The 20572-nt window shown below is 35.3% G+C and overlaps 4 protein-coding genes and 1 long non-coding RNA gene across 5 annotated transcripts; 3 read left to right on the top strand and 2 right to left on the bottom strand.

The window, feature by feature from the left end:
• The first annotated feature begins 5883 nt into the window (after positions 1 to 5883).
• LOC139859336 (uncharacterized) lies at positions 5884 to 7810 on the top strand. The gene is made up of 3 exons (XM_071848130.1): positions 5884 to 6704; positions 6810 to 6916; positions 7026 to 7810. Exons 1-3 carry the CDS (start codon positions 5884 to 5886, stop codon positions 7808 to 7810), a joined length of 1713 nt encoding a protein of 570 aa, XP_071704231.1.
• A 493-nt stretch (positions 7811 to 8303) lies between these two features.
• Positions 8304 to 9019, bottom strand: LOC139858895 (transcription repressor OFP16-like). The gene has a single exon (XM_071847733.1). It carries the CDS (start codon positions 8961 to 8963, stop codon positions 8358 to 8360), a length of 606 nt encoding a protein of 201 aa, XP_071703834.1. The 5' UTR covers positions 8964 to 9019; the 3' UTR covers positions 8304 to 8357.
• Positions 9020 to 9339: 320 nt separating this feature from the next.
• On the bottom strand, positions 9340 to 10365 carry LOC139859335 (uncharacterized). The gene is made up of 2 exons (XM_071848129.1): positions 9969 to 10365; positions 9340 to 9887 (listed from the first exon to the last, which is right to left on the bottom strand). The coding sequence occupies exons 1-2, from the start codon at positions 10363 to 10365 to the stop codon at positions 9340 to 9342; spliced, it is 945 nt and encodes a 314-aa protein (XP_071704230.1).
• Positions 10366 to 11301: 936 nt separating this feature from the next.
• LOC139858820 (uncharacterized) lies at positions 11302 to 12472 on the top strand. Its single transcript, XR_011763088.1, has 2 exons — positions 11302 to 11985; positions 12111 to 12472. It is a non-coding gene; the product is annotated as an uncharacterized lncRNA (long non-coding RNA).
• A 3163-nt stretch (positions 12473 to 15635) lies between these two features.
• LOC139859334 (uncharacterized) lies at positions 15636 to 19312 on the top strand. Its single transcript, XM_071848128.1, has 4 exons — positions 15636 to 16022; positions 16074 to 16559; positions 16862 to 18127; positions 18461 to 19312. Exons 1-4 carry the CDS (start codon positions 15636 to 15638, stop codon positions 19310 to 19312), a joined length of 2991 nt encoding a protein of 996 aa, XP_071704229.1.
• The last annotated feature ends 1260 nt before the right edge of the window (positions 19313 to 20572 follow it).

Genomic DNA, 20572 nt, shown 5'->3' with positions numbered 1-20572 from the left:
CAGGTAGTGAATTCCTTGTAGGAGCATCCTACACGATTTTTTGCGCCGTTAGCTGTATTGCTAGATTCAGAGTTATTGTTGGTATGTAGCGTGGCCTGTACTGCGGCTATGTTTGAAGCAAGAAAGGCACGAAATTCCTCTTCACTCATATTCAAGGTGTGTCGAGTACTCGGTGCCATTTCCTTCAAAATAGTCAAATGAAACAATTTAATCATACAGAATATTAAGAGTAGTCAATAGTATCTCGTAGCTAATATGAACTCATTTATAAAAGCTTTTTCTTCATATTAGCGTTTTATAATTTTAAATTCGGGTAATACCTACCAGTTAAGTTCATACTTAGTAGCTAATATACAATTCAACTACTACAATTCCATATGAAAAACTGATTATAATAATATATCACATACAAATATTCTTCAAACTTACAACTTCCCTATATTACATATAACATGAAATATAGTACACTATGATACAGGACAGTTTTGAAGATAAATCTAGTTAATACGCAAGTTGTTCAGCAAAGGAAATAAAGACACGTAATTCATAAGTCCAGAAACAAGTCATGCATTCTGGTTTTACTAAGACGACTTTCCATCCTTGGTCTTGTGGAAAATAACCGTTATGACCGTTGGCTAGGCAGCATGTTGTAATGTCGTCAAAAGGACGAGGGTTTCGTAATGTCCAACAGCCCCGTAATAATCTAAAAACCTTGTTTCTCACCCCAACTACTGAATCCGTCACTTGTGGGAAAGTTTTATTTAAAAGCTGCAATCCGATGTTCTTTTTCTCACTTTGGTAAGAAGCGAATATCACTAACTCGTAAGCATAACATGCTTCTTTATGTTGCATGTTAGAAGCTCTTTCTAATTCATGAAATCCTATGTTGGGATATGTTGAGTCAAAATAGGTTCTTAACCCATAGCGTAAAATTGCATTTGGGTTCCCCGTATTTAACGCTTTAAAGAAAACACGGTGTAACTTAAAGTCTCCCCAATGTGATATACCCCACCTATCAAAGGAAAGCCTTTTATAAACTAAGGCATTTCTGGAAAGTCTTTCAAATGTTTGACAAGTTAATTTCGCCATAACTAAATGTGCTGATGAATTCTGACCGACTCTAGACAAGATTTCCTCAATCATATCCTCTGGTAGGTCTTCTAAAATATTCGGTTGTCTACCCCTTAACGTCCATTTTGTTTTTATACTGTAAAATAGACAAGGATTAGATTCGTAATAACAAACGATACAAGCAATTTTTACATAGAACATAAAAGTACAAGCACACTACAATACATTTATTACACAACATGCTCACACCCCTCTAATCTGAATCACTGGTTTCTTCTTCTTCGGACTTAGTTCTTTTTCCTAATTTTCTAGGGATATATGATGTTCCTCTAATACGAGCCGTCGTTTTCCACATTGGTTTAGAAAAACCTGGTGGTTTAGAGGTTCCCGGGTTATTGTCACGATATTGAAAATACGAGTGTTGACGGAACATATAAAGTTCATCGGGGTCGGAATCAGATTTCTCTATTTTGATGCCTTTTCCCTTATTATTTTCTTTTGCCTCATTAAATTGGGTCGGGGTAATTTCTATAACATCATCGGAATCCTCATCAGGATCCGATTCATCGAAAAATTGGTAATTTTCCCAATATTTTGCTTCCTTAACGGAAACACCATTGACCATTATTAACTTTGGTCCATTGGTTGAGGATTTTCTTTTATTTGACCGGTTTTCTGTGGTTCCTACTATTCCCCCCTCCGGAACCTCTTCTTCTTCCGGTTCCTCTTCTTCTGGTCCCTCTTCTTCCGGTTCCTTTTCTTCCAGTTCCGTTTCCTCTTCTTCCGGTTCTTCGGAAACTTGTGAATCTTGCGAATATATATTCGACTCTTTGTTATTATTAGGTGAGTCAATGGGATTTGTGCTAGAGGTAGACATCTATCATACAATATCAAACATGTTAAGAGATTAATATATCACATAATATTTACATGTTAATAATATATAGTTTCCAACAAAAATGTTAAGCAATCATTTTTAAAGAAAACACAGTCGAAGTCCAGACTCACTAATGCATCCTAACAAACTCGATAAGACACACTAATGCAAATTTTCTGGTTCTCAAAGACCAACGCTCGGATACCAACTGAAATGTCCCGTTCATATTGATTATAAACGTTCCATATTAATTGATTTCGTTGCGAGGTTTTGACCTCTATATGAGACGTTTTTCAAAGACTGCATTAATTTTTAAAACAACCATAACCTTTATTTTATCAATAAAGGTTTTAAAAACATTACGTAGATTATCAAATAATGATAATCTAAAATATACTGTTTACACACGACCATTACATAATGGTTTACAATAGAAATATATTACATCGATATATGTTTCTTGAATGCAGTTTTTACACAATATCATACAAACATGGACTCCAAATCTTGTCCTTATTTTAGTATGCAACAGCGGAAGCTCTTAGTATTCACCTGAGAATAAACATGCTTTAAACGTCAACAAAAATATTGGTGAGTTATAAGTTTAACCTATATATATCAAATCGTAACAATAGATCATAAGATTTCATATTTCAATACACATTCCATACATAGATATAAAAATCATTCATATGGTGAACACCTGGTAACCGACATTAAAAAGATGCATATATAAGAATATCCCCATCATTCCGGGACACCCTTCGGATATGATATAAATTTCGAAGTACTAAAGCATCCGATACTTTGAATGGGGTTTGTTAGGCCCAATAGATCTATCTTTAGGATTCGCGTCAATTAGGGTGTCTGTTCCCTAATTCTTAGATTACCAGACTTAATAAAAAGGGGCATATTCGATTTCGATAATTCAACCATAGAATGTAGTTTCACGTACTTGTGTCTATTTTGTAAATCATTTATAAAACCTGCATGTATTCTCATCCCAAAAATATTAGATTTTAAAAGTGGGACTATAACTCACTTTCACAGATATTTCCTTCCTCGGAAATAAGACTTGGCCACGGATCGATTCACGAACCTATACAAATATGTACATATATATCAAAGTATGATCAAAATATAATTACAATCATTTTTTATTATGTTTTAAAGATTTGAGTGTATTAAGTCAGTTGTCCTCGTTAGTAACCTACAACTAGTTGTCCACAGTTAGATGTACAGAAATAAATCGATATATATTATCTTGAATCAATTCACGACCCAGTGTATACACGTCTCAGGCTAGATCACAACTCAAAGTATATATATTTTTGGAATCAACCTCAACCCTGTATAGCTAACTCCAACATTACTGCATATAGAGTGTCTATTGTTGTTCCAAATAATATATATACATGGGTCGATATGATATGTCAAAACATTTGCATACGTGTCTATGGTATCCCAAGATTACATAATATATTAGAATACATGTATAATACAATATAAGTTAGCTAGGATATGATTTGTATAGATTTGTTAAACATTTCCCGTAGCTAAAAAGATCAAAAATATCCAATCTTGTTTTACCCATAACTTCTTCATTTTAAATCCGTTTTGAGTGAATCAAATTGCTATGGTTTAATATTGAACTCTAATTTAAGAATCCAAACATAAAAAGTATAGGTTTATAGTCGAAAATTTAAGTTACATGTCAATTACTAAAGAGGTAGTCATTTTCGTCGAAAGAACGACATCTTGATGACCATTTTGAAAAACATACTTTCACTTTGAGTTTAACCAAGATTTTTGGATATAGTTTCATGTTCATATGAAAAATCATTTTCCCAGAAGAACAACTTTTAAATCAAAGTTTATCATAGTTTTTAATTATCCAAACCAAAACAGCCCTTGGTTTCACTACGACGGCGTATATCCGATTTTATGGTGTTCATCGTGTTTTCAGGTTTTAAATCATTAAGTTAGCATATCATATAGATATAGAACATGTGTTTAGTTGATTTTAAAAGTCAAGTTAGAAGGATTAACTTTTGTTTGCGAACAAGTTTAGAATTAACTAAACTATGTTCTAGTGATTACAAGTTTAAACCTTCGAAAAAGATAGCTTTATATGTATGAATCGAATGATGTTATGAACATCATTACTACCTCAAGTTTTCTGGATAAAACTACTGGAAATGAGAAAAATGGATCTAGCTTCAAAGGATCCTTGGATGACTTGAAAGTTCTTGAAACAGAATCATGACACGAAAACAGTTCAAGTAAGATTTTCACTCGAAATAAGATTGTTATAGTTGTAGAAATTGAATCAAAGTTTGAATATGAATATTACCTTGAATTAGAAAGATAACCTACTGTAAATAACAAAGGTTCCTTGATCTTAGATGATTACTTGGAATGGATTAGAAAGCTTGGAAGTAGACTTGCAAACTTGGAAGTATTCTTGATTTTTATGAAACTATACTTATGGAATTTATGAAGAACACTTAGAACTTGAAGATGGAACTTGAGAGAGATCAATTAGATGAAGAAAATTGAAGAATTAAAGTGTTTGTAGGTGTTTTTGGTCGTTGTATATGGATTAGATATAAAGGATATGTAATTTTGTTTTCATGTAAATAAGTCATGAATGATTACTAATATTTTTGTAATTTTATGAGATATTTCATGCTAGTTGCCAAATGATGGTTCCCACATGTGTTAGGTGACTCACATGGGCTGCTAAGAGCTGATCATTAGAGTGTATATACCAATAGTACATACATCTAAAAGCTGTGTATTGTACGAGTACGAATACGGGTGCATACAAGTAGAATTGTTGATGAAACTGAACGAGGATGTAATTGTAAGCATTTTTGTTAAGTAGAAGTACTTTGATATGTGTCTTGAAGTCTTTAAAAAGTATAAGAATACATATCAAAACACAACATGTATATACATTCTAATGGAGTCGTTAAGTCTTCGTTAGTCGTTACATGTAAGTGTTGTTTTGAAACCTTTAAGTTAACGATCTCAATTAATGTTGTTAACCCAATGTTTATTATATCAAATGAGATGTTAAATTATTATATTATTATGATATTATGATGTATGAATATCTCTTAATATGATATATACATTAAAATATGGTTACAACGATAATCGTTACATATAAGTCTCGTTTCGTAATTCTTGAGTTAGTAGTCTTGTTTTTACATATGTAGTTCATTATTAACACACTTAAAAATATCATTTTATCATGTTAAATATAGTGTATCAATATCTTAATATGATACATATGTATTTAGTAGACGTTATCATAACGATAATCGTTATATATATCATTTCGAGTTTCTTAACTTAATAATCTCATTTCTTATGTATATCACACATTGTTAATATACTTAGTGAGATACTTACTCATCATAATCTTATGTCAACCATATATATATGTCTATATATACCACAACATGTAGTTTTTACAATTTTGTAACGTTCGTGAATCGCCGGTCAACATGGGTGATCAATTGTCTATATGAAACTTATTTCATTTAATCAAGTCTTAACAAGTTTGATTGCTTAACACGTTGGAAACATTTAGTCATGTAAATATCAATCTCAATTAATATATATAAACATGGAAAAGTTCGGGTCACTACACCTTAAGCCTAAATGACTTCCGACCCATTAGTTTAATAGGTTGCTATTACAAAATTCTTGCCAAGATACTTTCTATTCGACTAAGGAAAGTGGTTCCAAGTCTTGTCGGTGTCGAGCAAAGTGCCTTCCTTAAAGTGAGGTACATACTTGATGGGGCCCTTATTATTAATGAAATCATTGATTATTTGAATAAACATCGAAAGAAAAGTGTAATCTTCAAGGTAGACTTTGAAAAGGCTTTCGACAGTTTAAGTTGGGATTTTTTGATGGGCATAATGGAAAAGATGGGTTTCGGTGACAAATGGAGGGGATGGATATTGGCATGTCTCAAGTCCGCTACGATTTCTGTTTTAGTAAATGGCTCCCCTACGAATGAGTTTTCTCTCGAAAGAGGGGTAAGACAGGGCGATCCATTATCCCCCTTTCTCTTCATTATTGCGGCAGAGGAGTTGAACATTCTTGCAAAAAAAGCTATCGAGAATGGGTTGTTCAAAGGAGTAGAGGTCGGTTATGATAAAGTGGCGGTTTCACACCTCCAATACGCAGATGATACACTCTTTATTGGTGAATGGAGTAGAGCAAATATTTGCAATCTTATGAAACTTCTTGAATGCTTTGAAAAGGTATCAGGATTAAAAGTCAATTACCATAAGAGCTCAATTTTTGGTTTGGGTGTGTTGAGAGATGAAGTTGTAAGAATGGAAAATCGGGTGAGTTGTAATGTAGGTGAGTTTCCCTTTAAGTATCTTAAAATTCCCATTGGTTGCAATATGAATCGGGTGGAGAATTGGTTACCGGTAGTAGAAAAATTCAATGCAAAACTTTCGGAGTGGAAAGCACGTTCTATTTCGTTTGGTGGAAGGCTAACCCTTGTTAAATCGGACCTTCATAGTTTACCGCTATATTATTTCTCACTTTTTTGTGCTCCAGGGAGTGTCATCGATCATCTTGAGGGTATTCGTCGAAAATTCTTTTGGCGCGGGTCGGGTGAGGGGAAAAAAATGTCTTGGGTCAAATGGGATGATGTCATATCCTCTTATGGGAATGGGGGGGTTAAATATCGGGTCTTTAAAAGGGAAAAATCTTGCTTTGATAGGCAAGTGGTGGTGGCGCTTTAAAAATGAGCCTAAGTCGTTTTGGGCGAAAATTGTCACCTCTATACATGGGTCGGGGGGCTGATTAATTCTTTCAACTCACACAGGCCAAAAAGCAAGGGTGGGGTGTGGGTTAACATTGTGTGTGCATGGTGGGAGATAGAGAAGTACGTGGCGGGTTTCAGGAACTCCTTTATCAAAGCAATTGGGGATGGCAAGTCAACCAAGTTCTGGGAGGATACGTGGCTGATGGAGGCTCCTTTGAATACGAAATTCTAGCGCCTTTATCATCTGGAATCTGGAATCGGATAAAAGTGTTGCAGTAAATGACAGAGTTGAGTGGAGTGAACATGGTTGCATCTTTAATGGTGGTTGGACTCGAATGCCTTCAGGCCGAGCTCAAGACGAAGCTGCTGATCTAAGCAACAGGTTAGCAAATTATGCAAAATCCAATAAACCACGTGACTCTTGGCAATGGCAGCTCTCGAGAAACAGGTGTTTTAGCACTAAGGAACTCTCCAAAATCGTCGATGAAAACTGCCTTTGTCCAAATAGTTCGCATCTGCAGGAAGCAACAATAAGGAATCGTTTTGTTCCACTAAAAGTCGAGATATTTATCTGGAGATTACTAAGGCGGAGGCTACCCGTACGTGTTGAGCTAGACAAAAGGGGCATTGACCTAAACTCCGTATTATGCCCCTTTTGTGATGACGATTCACAAACCTTAGATCACACTTTTTTTCTTTGTAAAAATTCAATGGATGTGTGGGAACGTATCTATAAGTGGTGGGGTTTTGGCGGTGTCTCAAATTTTAGCATTGGAGATTCGTTTCGAGGGAACGCCCCTACGAAGCTATCAACTTCAGGAAGCCAATTATGGCAAGCGGTTGAATGGACGAGTGCGTATCTTGTTTGGCAAAATCGTAATCATAAGGTTTTTTCCAACAAATCGTGGAATGGGGCGAACGCTCTAATGGAAATTCAATTAAAGTCTTTCGAGTGGATTTCGAAACGCTACAAGAAAGGGAAGATTGATTGGCCCCAATGGCTCTCGAATCCTACAAGCTGTCCAACGGAGGGAAGCTGGCCAACAGAGTGTACCCCATAAGTGATCGGTGAGCTGCCTTTTCTGCAAGCTGCTTAACTGGTTCTGCTACATAAGTGAGCTGCAAGTTGCTATCTCTGCAACTGGAGTGTCACAAAGTGAACTAAATGATCAGCTGTTATAGTCATATATTCATGGTGTTTTTGAGGTGGTTTCTTGTGTTTAGGGTCAATTGTTGTACTCTATAGTAGTTCACGAACTCTCGCTGTATAGTTTCTAAGTTTTAATGGAATGGCTTTTCGAAAAAAAATACAGTCTATAAAATTTAAAAAGTCAACCCATTAAACTGAAAACACCATATTAATCCAAACCATTAAACACCCTTAATAAATCCCCAACAACTCTATCCACCCCTCACATGTTAATTGTAATTTTCCCAACTCCTATAAAACCAAAAAATCATAATAATTTTATAATAGGAGTAATTGACAATTTAATCATTTCTGTCATACTACAAAAATTACAACAATAAATAAATACACACCCACCACCACCGTCAACCACAAAAATAAAATATAAAATACATTGAATTAAATTAAAATAATAAAAATTAAATATTCCGGCAAGCAACATTATCTGCCATAAGAGTAACTAAAAGATCAGCAAAAGCACCAACAATGAACTTATGAGCACTTTTCGGGTTCAAGTCAAGATAGCACGTGAGCAGCTCATGCAAATAATCCCAGTTGGCACGTGCGTCATTAATTTCACGTGCCTCCACCATTTCTTGCATCGATTTCCTAAAGTCAAAATACGGGTCCGGCGATATCGTTGGAATCGCAACTCCACCACCGGCGAATCCGTCGGCACAATCTTCCGGCGAAAAAGAAGTCGACGCGAGCGACGATGTAGACGGAGACGACGATTCAATGATTGAATTGGACCTGCCGGGAGAGGAAAAGAAAAAACGGTTGGATTTAATGGCGGTGGAGAGATCTGCGGCGCTGATGGTGGTGACGGCGGCGACGGCGGTGGATGTGGAGGTGTCGTCGGAATCGGAAGTGGAAGGTGGGGGAAGGTCGTAGAGAGTGTTAAATGTTTTGAATAGATTGGATTTAGAGTGACGGCGGCGGTGTGACGGTGGCGGCGGCGGTGATTGGAAGCGTTTAAGTTTAGTGAAGCAGAGATGAAGACTACGTTCGAATGAGGTTGGCATTTGAGTAAAAATGGCGGTGGGGGGTTTGAGGGTGATTTGAAGGTCTGTGATGTTAATTTATTACGTAGAGGGGGATTGAGATACTAAGAGCGCAAGGTATCAGTGTCGATTTCTCAGTGTCAATTTCAGTGTCTATTTTTGACATTAAAATTGACTGACAGTGTGTAAGGTGGAGGTGTCCACGGTCGATTTAAGTGTCCATTTTTTATTTTTTATTTTTTTAAATTGAATTTTAAATATTGTATTTAACTAATTTAATATAAAAACAAAATAATTGATTAAAATTCATAAAATAAACTATTACATTAACTAAAATTCATAAAATAAACCATTACATTTATTAAAATTCATAAAATAAACTAATACGTAATAAAATTCATAGGTCGTCACGAAGATCCCACAAATGTTCAACCAAATCAGATCGTATGCCTTCATGCACTTCTCTATCACGTAACTCCCCCGTTCTTCTTGCTCGAGCGTCGCACCTATCGATCCACGTACGTTGTATATGTTGGACGGGCTCAACTACCCAATCATTCTCAGCAAGGTTGTATCCATTGTCTTCGATAATGATGTTGTGTATCACGATGCAGGTGTACATTAGTTGTCTCATTATATTCACCTCGTAAGCTCGTACGGGTTGCTGAAGAATATGCCAACGGCTTTGAAGGATCCCAAACGTTCTTTCAACATCTTTGCGAGCACTCGCTTGTTTCTTAGTAAAGTAAGTACGTTTTTCGTCAACGGCACTTGAAAATCCCTTAACAAAGGCCGCCCAAGTTGGGTAAATACCGTCAGCTAAATAATACCCCCTGCTATAATGAACCCCGTTTATTTCATAAGGAACGTCCGGCATTTCCTCATTAAGCATTGAGTTGAACAAATCACTAGTGTTTAGCACATTAATATCGTTGTTTAAACCCGCTACACCAAAATACGCATGCCAAATTCAATTATCATACGAGGCGACCGCTTCAAGCATAATAGTTGGGTGACTGTGATCACCTCGCATATACTGTCCTCTCCACGCAACTGGACATTTTGCCCATGCCCAGTGCATACAATCTATACTACCCAACATGCCCGGAAAACCATGAATCCTTTCATGACCATCATACAAACGATGAATGTCGTGCAAAGTAGGCTCTCTTAGGTACACGTTAGCATACAAATCAATGATACACCTACAAAAGTTGTGTAGAGATTCCCGAGCAACTCGTTCGGACATTTGAAGATACTCATCCAACGCATCCGGTGTATAACCGTATGCTAGCTGACGTAGCGCGGCTGTCATCTTCAAATGTGGGCTAATACTCCACTTACCACGTGAATCTTGTCTTCGATGAAACCATCTAAAATAATACGGCAATGGATTTGCTGAGTAGCTTAGAATATCATTCATAATCCTAAGAAAAACACGTCGCCGCATTCGAAATCTTCGTTTGAAATTATCAGCCTAATATTTGCAACCCTCGTTAAAATAATCGTCCATCAAACGATCATGTGCTTCATAATGATTTCGACGTATATAACGACGTGAGTTAACTTCTTCTTCTTCATCGGATAAATTTTCAATTACGTTTATTGTGTACTTCGTGAACGAGTCGCCGGAAGAACTCGAAGAAGACGACATATTTTGGGAAAAAGATAAAAAAAAATTGATGAATAAAGATATAAAGTGGTGAAAGGTGAATAATGAGTATGTGTGTGTGTGTGTGTGCGTGTGTGTGTTAAAATGTTAAAATGTAGTGTTATTTATAGTGTAAAAAAGGAAGGGAAAAAAAAAAAAAAAAAAACCCAAAACTAGCCGTTAAACGGCTAGTTTTTTCAAAAAATCAAACAATTCATCCGTTGCCACCGGCGTCAGTTTGTGGAGGTTGGAAATCGACGGCGGGATCGACGCCGTGCCGGTGTCGACCGACCGTCGATCCCGGCGTCGATTTGGGGTTGACGGTCGATTTTCCCATGGACACCGAGAGCTCTAATAGATAGCGAGAGTGAGATAACTTTTTATTCTTAATGCTTATTAATTAATTTAAATGATTAACTGATTTTGATTATTGATTTCATTTTATACTTAAAAAAAATCTTTTAATTTATACAAAATTTAATTCCTCTGAACTTTACATCAAATTTGACTCATCGTCCCTTTTTTTTTTTTGCATTCCTCGTCCTTAATGTATCAAAAATCTACGTCTCTCGTCCTCCCGTCTACTTTCTGTCAAAATCAGCCGTTACCTCTTATCACGTGCATATCATGTGGGTATTTTTATCATTATTTTTTCATCTTCAACCTACACATGAACCCCATGTCCAAACACAAACTCTCCGGTCCAAATACATTTAAACAATTAAATTTAAAAAATACACAAATCTTTACAACCCAAATAAAATACTCCGTCATATACTCCGCATTTCATTTCAATTTCATTAACACAATTATACAAACTTTCAGATCTGTATTCAATATTTCAAAATTATATCCCTTTTACTGAACACCATCGATCGAGATCCAATCCTTCACTAAATCGAGGAGCAAGTTTAAACAATGGTTTACAACGCCTCATTTAACCTATGTTCACCAGATCTGAACTCCGATAATGGGTTGTAACCGCGAAGTGGTATCGTCAATTTTCAGACAGAGGAGCAAGTTGAGTTGTTTGACAAAACTCAAGTTGAGTTGTTTGACAAAACTCAATTTTTATATCTGATTATAAATCAAATTCATCTCAGATTCTAGTTCGAAATCATTCAACGAAACTATTTGGAGCAATATATCGCAGTTAAATTCATCTCCGAACTCAAATTTGTAAGGTTAAAGTTATGTTCATCGAAGTCAACGATTTGATTCTTGAATTATATAGTGTTTCTGGATTAATTGATGCTTGACGAGTGTTAATAAGGTGTTTACAAACATATTTTCTATAGAGATCGAGGCCTGATAACACCTAAATCGAAGATTTGCAATTTGGTGTTCATATTCAAAAACCGCCATTACTAATCTATAAGTGTAATTAAATATGTAAGTGTATTTATAAAAATTTGATTTGTCTCTAATTGCTTCAATTTTTTTTTCCGATTACTACTATCTATATCTATGCTCTTTTATTTGTGTTCAATTAGGGTTTATGTTGATATGTTGATTAGGTATAAATGAGAAGAAGATGAATGAGAAAAGGAAAGAGGTTAATATGAAAGAGAATGAAAATGGAAAAGAAATATGTAAAATAACGAAACTACCCTTACATGCTTCGCACATGACTACACTCAACGTCTGATTTTGACAGAAAGTAAACGGGAGGACGAGGGATGTAAATTTTTGATACATTAGGGACGAGGAATGCACAAAAAATAAAAGAAAAGGGACAAGGAGTCAAATTTGATGTAAAGTTCAGGGACGAGTAATGAAATTTTGTATTTTATTTATGTACAGATTTTATTTTATTTATTTATTTATTTTTATGTACAGAGATAGAATTTAAAAAAAATAGGGAAATTTATTTACATATTTTTTTTTTTTTTTGTTAGTGAAAGAAAGGATTTTATTTTATTAAAACACCATAGCTTCATCAAAACAATGAAGGCTATCGGTATAGGTACACATTCTAGCAAGAAAACAAAGAAAGATAACAACAAAGAAAGATTACAACAAGAGAGATCCTAAAGGCAAAGTAAAAACGGATTTTGCTCCCAAATGTATGCTGGTAAACCGTGAACCAACTTGAGGTTAGACGCCCATAAAAAGACCTTTAGCTTGATGTTCCGAACAACTACGGATTGACATGTAAACTTGCCATTGAAGATAACGTCGTTTCTAGCCATCCAAATAGCCCAAATAGTTGCGGGCCCGATTAACTTCCAAAAATTTGAAGCCTTAATACCCATTCCATGATACCAATCAAAAGAGAAATCGACAATAGACTTTGGCATGGTCCACCGAATGTTCCACCAACGAAATAAATCCGCCCAAATGAGTGAGGACCATTTGCAATGAAGTAACAAATGTTCGATGGTTTCAACTTCAATCATACACCAAACACATAATGTAGATTGGTTAGAGGGCAAAATACTTCTATTGTCAAAATTTATTTACATATATAGATATAGAATACTGGCAATTTAATATTTTTTCCGGGAAAAAAGGAGATTAAAAATGAAAATAAATTTAAGGAACCTTTCATCAAATTCTTTAAAAGTTCAAAATGAAAATAAGCAATTACGTAGATGTAATAAATTTATCATTAATCATAATTAGCGATTACGGTTGTGGTTGTGTTGTGTTTGCTTGCTTGATGTTACATATTTATGTATTGTGATGTATTTCTTGTATGTTTAAGTTCCTTAGTATGGTTGCGTTTGATAGCTTGGTTTGAAGGTGACTCGGTTTTAGTTAATTTGTTTTTTTATAGCGATTGGAATCACTCGAGGAGGACTAAACCACCCGTTGCGATAATCTTTCGTTTCGACTATGTCGATGCAACGATAATAACCCCGTCCTCGTCGCTGCCCGGGAGGAAACCTTGAAACCGATCTAAGGGCACGGCCAAGTAAACCCCCCCCCCAAACGATATGGAAAAAGTGTCATGTGTGGATACTTTATGGCAGAGATGAAATTGTGTTTTTACTACGTAATATGTAGTCAACGGAGGTCGAACTCCTGACCTCCCCTAAAGGAGGCAGACCACCAACCGCTGGACCACATCACAACTTCTTTTAGTTAATTTGTTGCATTCTGTTTTCTGCTTTCGAGCTAATGTCCATTGGCTTGAATTGTATCGTTTGTAGGTGCTTTCATCTTTTGATAAAGGTTCTTTGGCTTAACAGTAATCGTTATCGTAACTTTTAGAAAAGAAAAAAAAAAAACGATACTCGAGTCAATATTTTTTAAATGATACAACTTGTACTTCATTTTGTAAGTAACTTTAACGTTTACAACTTTACAAGTGGTTTATCAATTACTTTTAGATAATAGTAAACATAAACAACGTTTGTAAGGAGTCTTGTTGAAATCAAAAAATACATATTTGTCTGTCACCCACAACAGAATATATGGAGTTCTCGGAAAAAACTTGTTAATGAAGGATGAACTCCAACATTCAGCGCGTTTGTTTATCACATATGTCGTTAAATGGTTTAACATTCAGCTCTCGAAAAAATATATATCTGTCTGTCACCCACAACATTCAGCACGTTTGTTTATTACATATGGCGCTGAATGGTTTAACATTCAACGCTAAACAATTAAGAACTGAAATACTCTCTTAACCATTAAGCACCAATATTTTATGTAATATCATCCTTAAAATACGTACTTATTACATAACTATATGATTTTTTTAATTGTGCAAAAGGTTAATATGAAAATTTTACATCATTCATATTGTTCAGTTAAAATGATTATCAAACAAGTTATTGTTATTCAGAACTAATAACTCAAAACCTTCGGAATATTTACAAACTGAATAATTGAGCGTCAAATTATTCAGTTTTATCAGACGAAGCCAAAAAAAAAAAATTCACTGGGTTCGAAACGAAAAAATCCAAATTTTTTGAACTACAAAAAAAATTTCACTGGGGGCGGGTAACCCCACTTGCCCCTCTTCATTTCCGCCGCTGGTCGTATGCTATTTGAAGGATACTATATAAAAAAAATGTTAAGGCTAGTAGTGTCCGTTAAAAGGTAAATACACCCTAGGTCATGAATTTTTCAATTATAGTGTTTTCATATATCTTAAAATTATACAGAGATATTAACTGATATGTGTTGGTACTATTTTCCGTATAGCGGATGAAATGTACCAGTACAGTACTATAATAGTCTAGCGTTGAGTGATATGTTGTCGACTGATATTTGCCCTCGGGATTGGATCCCTGCAGACCCGGAACACGGATGAGAAAATCGGTGGGGTGGCCTCAATCAGTCTAGGGACTAAGCTGAAGTTGGTCCGTGTAGCGTTCTGTTGCTAAGCGGTTAAAGTTTTAGAGTGAGAAAGTATTGTGTGAGAGAGAAATTGTACTTCTCTCTGACTAAAGTTCAGATGTGAAATGTGGTGACCCAGGGGTCTATTTATATTCCTAAAGTTAGTTGAGTTTCAATCAATATTTAAAGAAATTTTTCATTGCCCAGTTAGATTCTCGTCATTTAAAGATTTTGCTATTGATTGTTTACCTTCCTCGTAGATTTCTTATATATCTCGATCGGGTTTACACAATTAACATATCCTGAAACAGTTGATCCATCTAAATTAATATAATCTCAATTGTGCACTCAAATCAACTATTTGACTAAATTATGCTTGATCAACTTTATTAAATATTAAACAATTACAAATAATTACTCCGTATTATTTTATTTCGTATATCATTATCTCTATGTTCAGTATATGAAATTATTCGTATTCCAATGAGAAAAATGTATGAAAAAAATAGATCAATTACAGGGTCGCTGATAGGCAGGACAGAAGACCACTCAGGGGATCACCATTGAAGGGGCATCACCGAGCTTCAAATACTAAATTTCTTATGATATGTAATGTTTCATTTTTCATTTTATGATTTTACTCACTAAATGATAAGCGTGAACCAAATTCGGTTTGCTCTTGGTCTTGTCAAGAAGAATGACCCTCAATAATCAGGTTTCCTCCTCGCGCTCTTCTTTAAACATTTTTTACAATGAAGATATTTTCTTTAAACATTAGAGGTTTAAGAAAAGATGATTTAAATAAACTAAATTGGTTCAAAAAACTTTGCTTTCGTGAATGCCCGGATCTTATAGCACTTCAAGAAACCAAAAGTAAAAAATTTCCTGAATATTGGATTCATAAAATATGGGGTAATAATGATTTCAAATACTCTGTTAAAAACTCCAAGGGTAATTCGGGTGGTTTACTCATGGTTTGGGATCCTAATATTTTCGTTGCTAACCTTGTTGTTGAACGTGACTCCTTTATTGCGATAAGAGGAAAATGGAAAGATGCAGGTTCCGATTTAATTGTTATTAACATTTATGGCTCTCATTCGGACGAGAAAAAAAAGAAAATGTGGCATGATCTAAATGAGGTAATGAATTGTGATGGGGTAATGTGGCTGCTCTTAGGAGACTTCAATTAGGTCCGATTTTGCTCCGAAAGGAAAAACTCTAAATTTTCAGTATCTCGAGCAGCCCGTTTCAATGAGTTCATCAAAAACAATAATCTCCTTGACTTACCGCTTGGTGGAAGAATGTACACAAGAATCAGTGATAATGGACGCAAATTTAGCAAACTGGATAGATTTCTTGTTTCGGATAGCTTCATTGCTCAATGGCCAAATACTAGTGCACTAGTCCTTGATAAGAAATATACTGACCACTGCCCGATCTTGTTAAAAGATGTTAACGTTGACTTTGGCCCTAAACCCGTTAAAGTTTTTGATGAATGGTTGAAACACAAGGATTCTCACGATATCATCGAAAAAGCATGGAATTTAAATGTCAACAGTTCAAAACCAGATTGTGTGTTCCGCGATAAGCTTAAAAATGTTAAATTGGAACTACGAAGATGGTTCTCTACCTCCCAAGGGAAGCTCAATTCCGAAATTGAAGACCTCACCAAAATCGTGAAGACTGGGAAATCTTAGCTGAGCAAAATGAATTAAGCGAAGATCAATTGCAAAACTGGATGAATGACCGTGAAAACCTCCTTCAAAAAGAAAAGACCCAAAGTAAAATGCTCAAGCAAAAATCGAGATATAAATGGGCCTTGGAGGGGGACGAAAATAGTAAGTTTTTCCATTCTGTTATCCGTTCTAGACAGCGTAAAAATGGTATTCATGGGATTAATGTGGCGGGAATTTGGTCCTCTAACCCCTCTGATATAAAAAAATAAGCATTTAACTTTTTTAAAACCCTTTTTGAGAAGAAAGATAACAATAACTTTGAACTAAACGAGTGGAATGGCCCTAAACTAGATAGTCACAGTGTTGAAGGATTAAAGGCCCCTTTTAGTGAAAATGAGGTGTTCGAAGCCATAAAGGGCTGTGGCAAAAATAAAGCCCCGGGTCCGGATGGTTTCAACTTCCTCTTTTTCTCTAAATTTTGGGACATTATTAAGGTTGACCTTTTGCATGCTATCAACTGGTTTTGGGAAACGGGTATCATCTCTAATGGTTGCAACGCATCATTCATTACCCTTATTCCAAAGATTCATGAACCATTAAACTTTTCAAACTACCGCCCCATAAGCCTTATTGGCAGTTACTATAAGATCCTATCCAAATTACTTACTAATCGTATTAGAAAAATCATTCCATGGTTAATTGGAGAGGAACAAAGTGCTTTTATCAGTGACAGATATATCCTTGATGGCGTCCTTGTGGCCCTTGAAACAATAGACGATTTAAAAGCAAGAAAACAAAAAAGTTACATTTTTAAAGTTGATTTCGAAAAAGCTTTTGATTGTCTTGATTGGGATTTTCTAACTAAGATTTTGGGTTTCATGGGCTTTGGTTGCAAGTGGATCAAATGGATTAATTCTTGCCTTAATTCGACCTCAATTTTCGTCCTCATTAATGGTTCCCCAACCGAACATTTTTTTCCGAAAAGAGGGGTAAGTCAAGGTGACCCCCTTGCCCCGTTCCTCTTCATTTTGGCAAGTGAAGGTCTCAATTATCTCCTAAATGTGGCTTTAAATAACAAAATTATAAGTGGTGTCGAGGTCGGGCATGATAAGGTTGTTGTATCACATTTACAATATGCCGACGACACTATCATTTTTGGGAGATGGAATAAAGTTGAAGTGAGAAACACTCTAAAAATCAATTTAAGCAAAAGCAATGTTTATGGGATTGGGACTTCCAAGAATGAATTAAGCTTGTTAGCTTCTTGGTTTGGGTGTAATGAAGGGTTTTTTCCCTTTAATTATCTTGGTTTACCTATCGGGGAAAACTTAAAATTACATAAAAATTGGCAACCCATTTTTGACAAATTCAAATTGCGTCTATCGGATTGGAAAGCTAAAACTATCTCGTTTGGAGGTAGACTTACATTAGTCAAATCGGTTTTAAGTAGTTTACCTCTTTACTACTTTTCTCTTTTCAAAGCCCCGGTTCGTGTTCTAAATGATCTAGAAGGTTTGCGTCGGAATTTCTTTTGGGGCGGCTCTATGGATCATAAGAAAATGGCATGGGTAAATTGGAACCAAGTGCTCTTACCCCATGAATATGGTGGTCTAAACGTCGGGTCTTTAAAATTTAAAAATCTCGCTCTTCTAACCAAATGGTGGTGGAGATTTCTTAATTTTAATAACTCCTTTTGGGCTCGTGTTATCAAAAGTGTTTATGGGAAAAATGGTGGTTTGGGTGGCGTTTCAAGTTCTCCTCTTCACGAACTTAAAATTTTTTCCGGAAGAACGTGGTTTAATATTTTTAATGTCGAGCATACCCTAACCAAGTTAATGTGTGATATTTCTAACGCGTTTGTTAAAGTTATAGGTAATGGTTCGGAGACGAGCTTTTGAGAGGACAAATGGTGCGGAGATGTCATCTTTCGAGCTGCTTATCCTAGGCTTTATCGACTTGAATCAAACAAAACTGCTACGGTTTCTGATCGGGTTAATTGGGCGGATCCATCAGCATTCACCTGGGCTTGGAGTGTCGATCCAAAATGGAGAGCTGAATCAGAACTTGATTGTCTCATCAGCAAACTGCGGTCTTACGTTCCATCTAACAAACCTCGTGATTTTTGGTCCTGGAAATATCATAGTAGCGGTCGTTTCTCTACCAAATCTCTTGTCGACATCCTTGTTGAGCTTTCTGTGGCAAACCAGGCCACCCCCACGCCGACCATCACCAACTCGTTATTACCCCAAAAGATTGGGATTTTCATTTGGCGCGCTGTTAGGAATAAACTCCCGGTGCGCACCGAACTTGATATTCGCGGGATTGACCTTCACACATCTAGATGTCCGATATGTGATGATGATATTGAAAACCTTCAGCACACATTACTTAAATGCAAATTTGCTTCGGACGTATGGGATAGAATCCGCAACTGGTGGGGTATTGACAACTTAATGATCGATAATCTGTCAGACCTCTCCAAAGCTACTAATTCGAATTTCAAACATCCTGATATTGCGCTTATATGGCAATCTGTTATCTGGGTGGCTTGTTACCTTATTTGGAAAAACCGTAATAATAAGGTTTTTAATAATAACTCTACTAGCCCCCCTAAACTGCTTTCCGATATCCAATCCAAATGTTACGAGTGGATCAATTACCGTGGGAAGTCTGTATCTATCGAGTGGTTGACATGGATTTCCAATCCTTTCTCTGCAGTTCGTTTTTCTCGCAACAAAGAGGGCATCGGTTAACCGGTGGTTTTTGGCTCTTCTCTCTTAAATTGCGTGGCTCTGAAACTAAGTGGGCCGGTTAGTCCTGCTTTGTAGTCGTATAATTGGCACTGTAGTGTCTAATCCTGCCCGGCTTGATTTCCAAGTTGTTTTCTATCCATGTGACTTAAGAGCAAAAGAGTCTTTTCCCCCGATATCAACTTTATCTCGAGATTTTTTCTAGTTTGTATAGTTTTATGTTCTCCTTTAGGTCGAGTTTTTTTACCTGTGTAATTATCTTCTCGAGTTCCTTGCGGTTACCTTTGTACTCTAATTTTGATTTTAATAAATTCTTTGGCTTTTCAAAAAAAAAAAAATGATATTCTTTTCTATGATCTTATTTTATTTATATATAAATATATAAATAAATTTACTCATTAAATAATATCTACAATGAAAAGTATATACTTTAGGATTTAAATTTGATTATTATATAATCAAATATAAGATTTAAACATTTGAAATTGTTCGAAACCAGTTTGAGTTGCAGGTGTCGACCGAGGAAGATGACCTCCTTGTGATTATGAACAATTTCTTTTTTATTTTGAATCCCTTCTACTTATCAATTCAATTTCAGAATTTGACTACGAGTATTTTTAATTTTTAATCTACATAATAGAGAAGATGCTATAACAAACAATGGGCAAATAAAAAATAATAAAATAAAATATCATTTCAAAAGATATTAAAAGTTTTATGAAATAAAAAGTGACTATCTCTGTGTTGCCAATTTTCAATAAGTACTCTTAGTGAGAGACTTATATTCTAAACTTTTAATTCATTTTTCAAAGTTATAAAAAAAGATGCAATATTGTGGTACTTAATTACAAAGCTAATGGCATGAGTGATTTAAATTTTTTACTTTTCTATCTTTTCAAGATTTAGCATCTATATAATAGAGACGCCCGAGAATTAGTTGTCATCATTAAATTAAGATGCGTTTAATAACACTGAATGATTTAGCAACGAATGGTTCAATCTGAATGATTCAAATATTTTAAATGAAGCTGCTTCCGAATGACAATAACCTGTTTAATAATAATTTAGAACAATTAATGTGAATGATGGAAAATTACCTCATTAACTTTTGACATGAATAAAAATTACAAAATAGTTGTTAAATAAGTGTTATTGATATAATTAAATGAGAATGTTTCATAATTTTTAGGTGCTTAATGGCTAAGAAATAATTCCAGCACTGAATGTTGAACCATTCAGAACCACCTGTCATTTAGAAGTCAG

This window comes from Rutidosis leptorrhynchoides, chromosome 7, assembly GCF_046630445.1.
Source record: "Rutidosis leptorrhynchoides isolate AG116_Rl617_1_P2 chromosome 7, CSIRO_AGI_Rlap_v1, whole genome shotgun sequence".
NCBI lineage: Eukaryota > Viridiplantae > Streptophyta > Magnoliopsida > Asterales > Asteraceae > Rutidosis > Rutidosis leptorrhynchoides.
Note: the sequence above shows the minus strand (reverse complement) of the source record. Positions and strands in the feature narration are given on the sequence as shown.

What these genes read in the sequence shown, in the direction of transcription:
- LOC139858895 (XM_071847733.1), bottom strand. Translation starts at nt 8,963, where the DNA reads ATGCCAACCTCATTCGAACGTAGTCTTCATCTCTGCTTCACTAAACTT.
- LOC139859334 (XM_071848128.1), top strand. Translation starts at nt 15,636, where the DNA reads ATGAAGATATTTTCTTTAAACATTAGAGGTTTAAGAAAAGATGATTTA. An exon ending in TGTGGCATGATCTAAATGAG is followed by an intron (nt 16,023 to 16,073) that starts GTAATGAATTGT and finishes GACTTCAATTAG; the next exon opens with GTCCGATTTTGCTCCGAAAG. An exon ending in TTGAAGACCTCACCAAAATC is followed by an intron (nt 16,560 to 16,861) that starts GTGAAGACTGGG and finishes CTTTTTGAGAAG; the next exon opens with AAAGATAACAATAACTTTGA.
- LOC139859335 (XM_071848129.1), bottom strand. Translation starts at nt 10,365, where the DNA reads ATGAATGATATTCTAAGCTACTCAGCAAATCCATTGCCGTATTATTTT. An exon ending in GAGAGGACAGTATATGCGAG is followed by an intron (nt 9,888 to 9,968) that starts GTGATCACAGTC and finishes ATTTTGGTGTAG; the next exon opens with CGGGTTTAAACAACGATATT.
- LOC139859336 (XM_071848130.1), top strand. Translation starts at nt 5,884, where the DNA reads ATGGAAAAGATGGGTTTCGGTGACAAATGGAGGGGATGGATATTGGCA. An exon ending in GAAAAATCTTGCTTTGATAG is followed by an intron (nt 6,705 to 6,809) that starts GCAAGTGGTGGT and finishes CAACTCACACAG; the next exon opens with GCCAAAAAGCAAGGGTGGGG. An exon ending in TATCAAAGCAATTGGGGATG is followed by an intron (nt 6,917 to 7,025) that starts GCAAGTCAACCA and finishes AAAGTGTTGCAG; the next exon opens with TAAATGACAGAGTTGAGTGG.